At 52.8% G+C, this 10,915-nt stretch overlaps 1 protein-coding gene across 6 annotated transcripts; it reads left to right on the forward strand.

Annotated features, from left to right (window-relative positions):
- Positions 1–2,270: 2,270 nt before the first annotated feature.
- Positions 2,271–9,694, forward strand: WDR13 (WD repeat domain 13). 6 transcript variants are annotated; one of them, XM_058712757.1, is made up of 10 exons: positions 2,271–2,460; positions 2,797–2,876; positions 3,599–3,805; positions 4,461–4,570; positions 4,699–4,829; positions 5,727–6,034; positions 6,887–7,067; positions 7,170–7,311; positions 8,921–9,039; positions 9,428–9,694. In XM_058712757.1, exons 3-10 carry the CDS (start codon positions 3,800–3,802, stop codon positions 9,610–9,612), a joined length of 1,182 nt encoding a protein of 393 aa, XP_058568740.1. In that variant the 5' UTR covers positions 2,271–2,460; positions 2,797–2,876; positions 3,599–3,799; the 3' UTR covers positions 9,613–9,694. The 6 variants fall into 6 exon arrangements, with proteins under 6 accessions (XP_058568740.1, XP_058568742.1, XP_058568737.1 ...); XM_058712759.1 differs by having other exon boundaries at positions 2,271–2,403; XM_058712754.1 differs by having other exon boundaries at positions 2,303–2,460; positions 3,565–3,805.
- The last annotated feature ends 1,221 nt before the right edge of the window (positions 9,695–10,915 follow it).

Raw genomic sequence — 10,915 nt, forward strand, 5'->3', positions numbered from 1 at the left:
CAGTTGGTTAAGCATCCAGCTCTTGATTTTGACTCAGGTCATGATCCCATGGTTTGTGAGATCAAGCCCTGCATCAGGCTCTGCACTGACAGTGTGGAGTCTGCTTGGGATTCTCTACCTGTCCCTCCCCCACTCGTTTTCTCTTTTTCTGTCCTAATAAGTAAACTTAAAAAAATAATTTTTGAGGGGTGCCTGGGTGGCTTAGTCGGTTGGGCATCTGACTTCAGCTCGGGTCATGATCTCATGGTCGGTGGGTCCGAGCCCCACAATGGGCTCTGTGCTGACAGCTCAGAGACTGGAATCTGCTTCAGATTCTGTGTCTCCCTGTCTCTCTGCCCCTCCCCCCACTTGTACTCTGTCTCTGTCTCAAAAATAAACATTAAAAAATTAAAAAATAATAATTTTGAAACTTTTTGACATATAAAAACTGCAACAAAAGAATCAATTCCAGCAGTAAGACAGTAAATCTTGCTGGCATCTCTGACTTTCCTGTACTTTTTCCCCCCACCATGTTTCTTTGGAGGCTGAGTGGTGGTACGAAAGGGTGGGGCTCAGTCCAAGGAGGATCAAGGTGCAAACGGGAAAGGCAGTGATCATAGCATCCTTTATAGCAAGAAAAAAATTTGGAAATAAAGCCAGTGCTGGTCACAAATAGGAGACTAGTTCAATAAAATGAACTTGAACTCCCTGGGCTTCAGCTTTCCTCATCTGTAAAATGGGGATAGTAATGGGTCCCACAACATTCAGTTTTTAGGATTAAATGGATTAATACTTGTAAATCACCATGTTTCCAGCACATTATCCAATAAGTGTTAGTGGTTACATGTTTATGCAGTAAAATAGTTTATTCTTTACCAACCATCAAATAGAAGGGTATTTAACATCCTGAAAAGACACCCATAGATTAGTTACATGGACAAGGGAGGTGCTGTATCGATACAAAACAGAGTGGTCTATTTTTGTTAGAACACACAAAAGGCAATACGTGTTTTGGGTGTGCTCCTCATTTCAGGTGGCTTTAAAACTTCAGATTATTGTTGGGGCGCCTGGGTGGCGCAGTCGGTTAAGCGTCCGACTTCAGCCAGGTCACGATCTCACGGTCTGTGAGTTCGAGCCCCGCGTCAGGCTCTGGGCTGATGGCTCAGAGCCTGGAGCCTGTTTCCGATTCTGTGTCTCCCTCTCTCTCTGTCCCTCCCCCGTTCATGCTCTGTCTCTCTCTGTCCCAAAAAATAAAATAAACGTTGAAAAAAAAAAAAATTTAAAAAAAAAAAAAAAAAAAAAACTTCAGATTATTGTATTTGTGCAATAAATACAAAAAATAGTGCAAAAGTGAAAAAAGTTTTTGAGAATTCTAGCAGTGGATGGGTGTTAAGATTCAATAGGAAGGTAGTATGTATTTCAATTTTGTAAATTCTGTTAATCCTGACCACATTAAGATGAATAGAGGGGCACCTGACAGACTCAGTCAGTGGTAGAGCTAGTGAACTCCATCTCGGGGTGGTGAGTTCGAGCCCCACGTTGGACATAGAGGTTACTTTAAAAAAATTTTTTAACGTTTATTTATTATTGAGAAACAGAAAGACAGCATGAGCGTGGGAGGGGCAGAGAGAAGGGGAGACACAGAATCTGAAGCAGGCTCCAGCCTCTGAGCTGTCAGCACAAAGCCCGACGGGGGCGGGGGGCCTCGAACTCACAGACCGTGAGATGGTGACCTAAGCCCAAGTCGAAGGCTTAACCGACTGAGCCACCTAGGCGCCCCTATAGAGGTTCCTTTTTTTTAAAAAAGGTGAATAAGAGTTGCAGCTTCCTGTTATGAGTTGAAATAAGGATGGTTCAGATAGTCTCCTGGGATCCAAATTTTGTTGTGCCTTAAGTACATTAAGTAATGTCTTCTGTCTTTGGAGGCTCAGACCCAGACCAAGTTTCCTGGGACTATCCAAGCCCACTCCAGAACAGACTACTCATCCCAGGGTTGTCTGGAGGCCTATCAGTCACTTTAAGAACTGAAGAACATTCTAGGAGCCTCTGCATGTGTGCTTATTTTTGATTCTGTGCTTCAAATCTTGTTTGGCCAAGATTGTGATGCTAAAAAAGCAGCTTATACCACGCTTTCAAAGGAACGTCGTATTTCTAATTTTTACTGAATGATTCGCACTCTCTGGCCCCTGAACATTATTCTTGGGTATACCAAAAACGTCATTACGGACCCGCGGAGGACAGAACTTGAGGGGTGGAGCCTCTATCCTGTGCCGGAAGCAGCTGTCCCTTAGTGCGCCTGCGTGGTTCTCCCACGCCCTGCGAAGGATTGCTATCCATTCGCTCTGCGCTTGACAGCTCTTCCTGGCAGTGGGCGGCCATCTTGCCTGAAGCCTGAGAGAGGGAGAAGAGAGACACAAGAAAAGGGTGACACTGGTCTCAGGGCCGCCCCGGGGGCCTCAAGAGCCGGAGGCAGCCCCGGAGGTGGTCTCTGATCCCGGGCCCTGCTCTTGAACCCAAAAAGGGAAGGCGGGGGGCAAGAAGATGGATGGAGAATGCCAATGATTGCTAGACCGGGGGTGGGGCGTCGCTATGGCGACCGGGGAGGGGCGGGATCAGATCCGAATCGCTGGTGTGAATCTTCCGGGAGCTGCCCGGGGAGGGCAGGGCTGGGGTGATGACCATGCTAACTGCCGGGTGCTACTTCGCGACGTCCCGGCGTAGAGGGACTAAGTGTCTATGGCAACGGTCGTCTGGCAGAAGGGGAGGAACTAAGTCCTTTCACTTGAAACGCTGACATTCCAGGCCCTTATCCTGCAGGCTCCCGCGGGCGGACAGGCCGGAAGAGGAGGCCGGGGAATGGCCGCGGTGTGGCAGCAGGTCTTAGCAGTAGACGCGAGGTGAGGCGTGGGGTCGAAGCCCATGGGAACGGAAGTTACTGGGGTGCATGCGCAATGGCGATAAGTGAGGCTGGGCGGAGAACTTGCCTTATGCGGCTGCGTGGGCATGCCGGAGGTGAGCATGCGCAGTAGCAGTGTGTGGGGGCTTGCCCGCAGAGAGAAGAGCTGGCCGGAGGGTCGTAAAGAGCATGCTTGGAAAGTGCGGTCAGATGTGGGCATGCGTCAAAAGGCTGTGCTTCCAGAGCCTTTGGGAGGGGGTGTTGGAGCTCAGGCTAGTGACATCCTGTTCCCCACCATTGCCCCCCCCCGCAGACTTCTCTTACCATCATCACTTCCCCAGTCTGACCCCATCACCATCCCATACTGACCTCCACCGTTGCCCCACACTAACCCCCATCACCATGTCACCCTGACCCGTGTTGTTGTCTACACTGACTCGGTCACCACATCCCAAATCCAGCAAAGCTTCAGACGGCCTCCATTGCCCCCACACTGACCTCATCATCATGCCCTTTATTACTGTAGACCCACCCTCCTCACAGCACCAGAGGGACCCCCATCACCGCTGCTGATCACTTGCCATCCTGACCTCTCACTGCCACACACCTCATTCTCTTTCCCTGTCCCTTGAGCTGATTGATTCCCTCTGTCCTGTGCCTGCTGCCCATCCTGCCTCCTGCCATCATAGGTACAACGCGTACCGCACACCAACGTTTCCACAGTTTCGGACACAGTATATCCGTCGGCGCAGCCAGCTACTGCGGGAGAATGCCAAGGCTGGGCACCCCCCGGCACTGCGTCGGCAGTACCTGAGGCTGCGTGGGCAGCTGCTGGGCCAGCGATACGGGCCCCTCTCCGAGCCAGGCAGTGCTCGTGCCTATAGCAACAGCATCGTGCGCAGCAGCCGAACTACCCTTGACCGCATGGAGGTGAGCTCCACCCCACGCTCCTGCCATAAATACCACCTGCCTCCATATACATTCACTCAGCCGACTTGTCAAGCACCTGCTAAGTGCAAGGCACTGTTCTAGGCTCTTGGATGACCATAGAGCAAAAAGAGATAATCTAAAGTCAGTAAACAGACAATAAACAAGATAAGCAGGTTGATAAATGGGCAATAAACAGGATAAATAGTGCAATAGGCATACCAAATCAGATAAACAAGTTCAATAATTAACGTGGCTTATAGTGAGGAGTGCTAAGATGGAAAAATAAAGCAGACTTGGGGGATAAAATGAGACTGGTGTGAAGGACAGAGGGAAGCTATTTTTGATGGGGATGATCAGGAAAGTCTCCAAGTGACAGTTGAGCTGAGATTTGAATGAAGCAAGAGACTGAGCTGAGTGTTTTTTTGGGGAAAGTGTTCATTCTTTCTTCACAGAACATTTATTGAGTATCCACTGAGTGGGGGAAGGAGGCAAGCAGGAGAACAGCACAGAAGCCACCACAGTAGTCCAAGCGATGGTGGTGGCAGTGGCTAGGGTGAGAAGGGATCTGGTTCTAGGCATATTTTCAAGACCCCAGACCCCATAAGTTCCTGGGGGCTTCTTTTAAGATGTGCCCACCATGACCCTCTGTTTGCAGGACTTTGAGGATGATCCTCGGGCCCTGGGGGCTCGTGGGCACCGCCGTTCCGTCAGCCGAGGCTCCTACCAGCTGCAGGCACAGATGAACCGTGCTGTCTATGAGGACAGGTATGCCCCAGGGGCAGCTGTGAGCTGGGGCTTTGTGGGGGGGGGGGGGGGGAGAAGGGCCATGGGGCAACAGCAAACTGAATGCTAACAGGCACCTCACATTATCTCCCACTCCCATTGGGGCCCAGGCCCCCTGGCAGCGTGGTACCCACATCAGCAGCAGAAGCAAGTCGAGCCATGGCTGGGGACACATCACTGAGTGAGAACTATGCGTTTGCGGGCATGTACCATGTCTTCGACCAGCACGTGGATGAGGCAGGTAAGCCAGCCCCGGTAGCGGGTCGCATCACCATGCATTTGCCTAAACTGTGACAACTATTCAGTGCATATGTTTCTGGAATGCAAAGTCTCTGGCCCACCTCCGAAGGAGGAATTGCGATCCATAAAGCTTTTTGTGGGGGTGCCTGGCTGGCTCAATTGATGGAGCATACGACTCTTGATCTCGGGGTTGTGGGTTCGGGTCCCATATTGGGTACAGAGATTACTATTTTTTTTTTTTTTGGATATAATTTATTGTCAAGTTGGCTGACATACAGTGTTACCATATAGGTCCATACAGGGGCCAGCTGAGTGAGCCTAGTGTATACAGTGTGTTCTTGGTTTTGGGGGTAGATGCCTATGATTCATCGCTTAAATACAACACCCACTGCTCATCCCAAGTGCCCTCCCAATGCCCATCACCCATTTCCCCCTCTCCCCCACCCGAGATTATTTTAAAAATCTTAAAAAAAAAAACCACTTTTTGCAAACCTAAAAGCTCTCTGCAAAGTAAAGCTCTGTGCAAAATCTCAGGTATTTTATCTACCATAAAAGGGCTCAGCAGCTTAAAAGAGGACTTTGCAGAAGGCTTCTGGGTTGTGAGTTGCTTGGAAGAGTTCAGAACGTTTACAGAGAAATCTCCTTGCAAAAGGCCGCACGGGTTTTGCAAACTGCCGAGACCTTGGTAATTGTAAAGTGCTTGCTGAGGTGTAGGGAGCTTTTGGAAAAGGGCCTTCTGGGGTTCCAACTCCCTTCCCCTGCCAAGGAAAGCCCTTTGCTGAGGCCATTGTGCTTGGCATGGTGGGTCCTGGCCCCTGGCCCACACGTCAGAGCCTTATGTAAATGAAAGCACCTGGTGAGCGTGCTGAGTCCCACGAACGGCTCCTTGGCATTGCAGTGCCAAGAGTGCGCTTCGCCAATGACGACCGGCACCGCCTGGCCTGCTGTTCCCTCGACGGCAGCATCTCACTGTGCCAGCTGGTGCCTGCCCCGCCCACTGTGCTCCGTGTACTGCGGGGCCACACCCGCGGCGTCTCCGACTTTGCCTGGTCCCTCTCCAACGACATCCTTGTGTCCACCTCACTCGATGCTACCATGCGCATCTGGGCCTCTGAAGACGGCCGCTGCATCCGGGAGATTCCTGACCCCGATGGCGCCGAATTGCTCTGCTGCACCTTCCAGCCGGTCAACAACAACCTCACTGTGGTCAGGCCCCAGGGTGTCCACTCACTGAGGGCGGGGATGCTGGGCCGGGAGAGCTGTCCCAGGGAATCTGTCTGAGGGTCAGGGCGGTCCCCTCCAGTCCATCACCAAAGTCCCCCTGTGGTCAGACTCAGATGGAAATGAGTCAGAATGGGGACGCGGTTCTTGGCTTGGGGTGACCTTGCTATGATAGACTCCAGTGGGGACTGGTCAGGAGGCCGAGTGCCAGCTCTGGTAGCCCTTTCGGTCCTGTCAACAGCAGTGCTGCCATTTTCCAAGTGCAGGGGCTGTTGGCTGGGGATCAGGGTGACTAGTCAGAAGGCTAGTCCCAGTGGCAGCGGTCCTGCCACTCTCAGTGGCAGGGTCATCCTGCGGTCCGACCCCAGGATGGAGAGTCAGAGGGTGGGGGAAGGAAGTGAAAATCTGGCCTGGCCCTGAGGGGCCTAGAGGGGACCGGCTGCATGAGCTTATGCACTGGGATCCTTTCTGCTGCAGCACCAGCCCCAGTGTGGGCAAGTGTCCAGCAAGGACCAGGCAGGAAGCAGACCGGCTATTATTACCAGCCTAGGACGGCCCTGTGGTTTGCCTGTCACAGGGGGTGCTGCCTCAGGGGCAGCATTATGGGTCTGAGACCCCCTTAGTCCGGGAGCAGCTGTCTATCCTGGTTAGGTTGCAAGAGGGGCTGGCTCTGAAGGATCACAGGCCTGGGTCGCGTTTTAGTCTACCTCCCACAGCCCCACTGGGGTTAGAGTCCAGTAGGAACCAGCCGGTCCCATCCACAGTGGCTCCATTATGGTCAGACTCGAGGAGGGACTGGCTGAGAGCAGGATGACAGCACGCAGATCTCACCCACAGGTGGGGAATGCCAAGCACAACGTGCACGTTATGAACATCTCCACGGGCAAGAAAGTGAAGGGTGGCTCCAGCAAGCTGACGGGCCGGGTTCTCGCTCTGTCCTTTGATGCCCCTGGCCGGCTACTCTGGGCAGGAGATGACCGCGGCAGTGTTTTCTCCTTCCTTTTTGACATGGCCACAGGTAGGCAGGTCCCAGGCCTGCATCCAGGTATTCGCACTCCCCCTCGGCCCAGTGCACGGGCCCTCACCCTCACCTTTGCCTCCCCTCCCTCCGCTATTACAGGGAAACTGACCAAAGCCAAGCGTCTGGTGGTGCATGAGGGTAGCCCTGTGACCAGCATCTCTGCCCGCTCCTGGGTCAGCCGCGAGGCCCGGGACCCCTCACTACTCATCAACGCTTGCCTCAACAAGCTGTTGCTCTATAGGTGGGTCTTCCCTGTCTGGGCTGCCTGGAGATGCAGGGCCTGTCTCCTCCATCAGGTTAAGTTCAGTGAGTGGAGAAGCCTGGTCTCCTTACAATAATGATGATAGCGATGGTAGTAGCAATGGCAGAAGTCGCTGGTGCTTACGTGGCAGTTGCTGGCAACAGGCCCTGTTGGAGCACCTCATATGTACCACTTCATTTAATCCACAACAGCCCTGTGAGGAAGGTGCTGTCATCGCGTTCATTTCACAGATGACCAACGTGAGGCATAGCATAGACTGGGCCCCCCTGAAAGCAGAGGTCTGTTCTCATTCCTTCCTTCCTTCCTTCCTTCCTTTTTTCTTCTTTTTTGATTGTGTCAAACCCACAAACTGTAAGATCATGATCTGAGCCGAAGTCGGACGCTTAACCGACTGAGCCACCCAGGTGCCCCATCTTTTTTTATTTTTTTAATTTTTTTGAGTGGAGGAGTTTACCATCCCTGCTGATGTATGACATGTTACCCAAATGCAGTTTGCAGCCCATGCTGGAATGACCTGAAGGGCTTCACAAAATCCTGGCCAGGCCCCACTCCAGGCCATTGATTCCAGAAGCTCTGGGGCAGGACCGGGCATTGGTACATTGAAAAGTTCCCCAAGTGCTGTCCAGTGATGTCCGAAAACCACTGCCCAACAGGATGCTTTTAGTTTATTGTTTTATTTTTCTACTCTTTTAAAAAAATTCACACACACACACACACACGCATATCTATATATTTTTTTGTTTATTTATTTATTTTTGAGAGAGAGAGAGCAAGTGGGGTAGGGGCAGAGAGAGAGGGGAGAGAGAGAATCCCAAGCAGCCTCCGCACTGTCAGCGCAGACCATGACTTGAGGCTCAGGCTCACGAACTGTGAGATCATGACCTGAACCAAAACCACGAGTTGGATGCTTAACCGACGGAGACACCCAGGAGCCCCTATAGTTCTTAATTTAGGTATACTCCCAAGTTTTTGGCTATTTCCCCCATCCTCTCCCTTCCGTCCTCCTCCTTCCTGCCACTTGCTGTGGTAGAGCCTGATAACAACTCTGGAAGTACCTTCCTATATTTTGTTCTCTCCCCTGTAATTCTAGGTGTGCACACCCATCCACACGTTTCTGGGGGAGGGTCATTGTTTTACAGGAGCGGGCTCCTACATCCTTTTCCACGGCTCACTTTTCTCCCCAGATGATGCTGTGGAAATGCCCCCAAGTCACCTACAGTGCTGTTGGTTCACTCTTTTGAATGGCCTTGTCGTATTCTGCAGTGCAGGGATATCTAGTCTGGTCAGCCCCTTCCTCTCTGTGCCTGTCTTAACACCAGGATCTCTTAGAAACCCCTAGAAAGAGAAACCAGTGAACAACACACTGCAGAGGCTCCCCGTCTACACCAACAGGTAGTTTCCAAACTGTCACCAGCTCACACAGCAGCCCATGCTTCGTAGGTAGGTATACACGGTCATCTCAAAACTGGATTGTGTGAACCTTGAGAAGAACTCAGGCGCAGGGGCACAGATGGGGCCCCCTCCCCACCATGCATCGCCATCCAGAGCTGAGGTTCCACGCCCTGATCTGCTCTAACCCTCCCCTCAGGGTGGTGGACAACGAGGGGACCCTGCAGCTGAAGAGAAGCTTCCCCATCGAGCAGGGCTCACACCCTGTTCGCAGCATCTTCTGTCCCCTCATGTCCTTCCGCCAGGGGGCCTGTGTGGGTGAGTTCCCCAGGGTCGGGGCATATGGGGGACCAGGGAGGGGCAGGGACCAGAGCTCCTGCTGATCTGGCTCAGATATCACAACCCCCAGGTGCCCAGACTTTCTGGGCCTTGAGAACTCTCCCATCCCAGCAGCTTCCCACTTTGAATGAAGACCCCTAAACAGCTTAGAATCCTCACGGCATGAGACACAGCACCCCCCACCCCCAAACAGCTCAGAGACCTCACACTCTGGACGCAGGACTAAAACAGCCAGGTGACCCCTGTCTAGGGACGGTCCCTCCCACACCTCCCCACACCTCCCCACACCACACTGGGGCTTCACACCCTGGGCACCCCGCTTCCTCCTGCAACATCTCCTGAGGTCCTCTCCCTCTTGTCCGGGCAGTGACGGGCAGCGAGGACATGTGTGTGCACTTCTTTGATGTGGAGCGAGCAGCCAAGGCCGCCGTCAACAAGCTGCAGGGCCACAGCGCACCTGTCCTGGACGTCAGCTTCAACTGTGATGAGAGCCTGCTGGCTTCCAGCGACGCCAGCGGCATGGTCATCGTCTGGAGGCGGGAGCAGAAGTAGGTGCCTTCCGGCCCTGCTGTGTCCACCTCCCCGTCCACTTCCTGCCTTGTGTTTGTAAATAAAGTTTCTGTGGTTGTGTCGATGGCTGGCTCCCAGGTCTGCTGGGGTTGGGATCGGGCAAAAGGGAATCTGTAGGACCCAAGTTGGAATGGGGTTCACTTCCGCATTCATGCACTGATTTCTTCATTCACTTAGCAACCATTTATTGAATGCCTGCTGTGTCCTAGGCGCCACCATAAACGTTTTGCACAGCCCTGCAGTAGACAAACATCGAGCACCTACTGTGCACTGGGAACTGTTGTAGGCACTGGGGGTGTAGCTGTAACCTCAACAGACAGAAATCCCTGCCTTCGTGGGGCTTACGTTCTAGCGCAGGTAGATAATAGACAAAAATATATCCCAGGTCAGCTCAGGATCAGTGCTGTGAGGGAAAAGAAAGTCGGGACAGGAGGCCGAGGCACAAGAGTGAGATGTTGTGCTCTTTTTGGTGCTGTGATCAGGGAAGGTGGTGAAATTTAAAGACCTGAATGAAGTGAGAGGGAGCCATGGTGTGTGGGAGAGAACATTCTAGGCAGAGAGGAAAAGGCAATGCAAAGGCAGAGGCTGGAGTGTGCCAGAAGGACCACTGAAGAGGCTGGTATGGCTGGACCAGAATGTGGTAGATGAGGCTTTATGGCCACAGTGAAGACTCGGGCTTTTTCTTTTTTTAATGTCTGTTTTTGAGAGAGAAAGGGGGGAGGGGCAGACAGAGTGGGGCGCAGAGGATCCGAAGCAGACTCCAGGCTCTGTGCTGACAGCAGAGAGCCCAATGTGGGGTTCGAACTCACAAATCATGAGATCATGAACTGAGCCAGAAGTCGGACACTTAACCTACTGAGCCACGCAGGCACCCTGACTTAGGCTTTTTCTGAGTAAGAGGTGAGTCACTGGTTTGAGCAGGGGAGGGACACGCTCCAATTTGGTTGTGTGAGGACCCCTCTGGGTGCTGTGAAGAGAACAGACTTGGAGGTGGGGGCAAGGGCGGAAGCAAGCGGATCAGTCCGGAGGCCCTGCAGTAGCCGAGGTGAGCAGTGATGAGGACTTGTGCTAGGATAGTGGCAGTGGAGAATTGAGGTGAGTAAACGTTGGCTTCTACCACAGGGGTTTCATGTGAGTCTGCAGGGCTCTGCTGCCTCCCCGGGAAGGCTGAGGCTCCCGGCTCCCCCTGACCCTTGTTCCCCACAAACAGGCGGAGCTAGTGTCTCCTGCTGGGGGAGGGAGGGGACGGAGATTCTCTGTATCCCCAGAGCAACTCCAGACCACC

The sequence above is a fragment of the Neofelis nebulosa genome, chromosome X (genome assembly GCF_028018385.1).
Source record: "Neofelis nebulosa isolate mNeoNeb1 chromosome X, mNeoNeb1.pri, whole genome shotgun sequence".
Classification (NCBI taxonomy): Eukaryota; Metazoa; Chordata; class Mammalia; order Carnivora; family Felidae; genus Neofelis; species Neofelis nebulosa.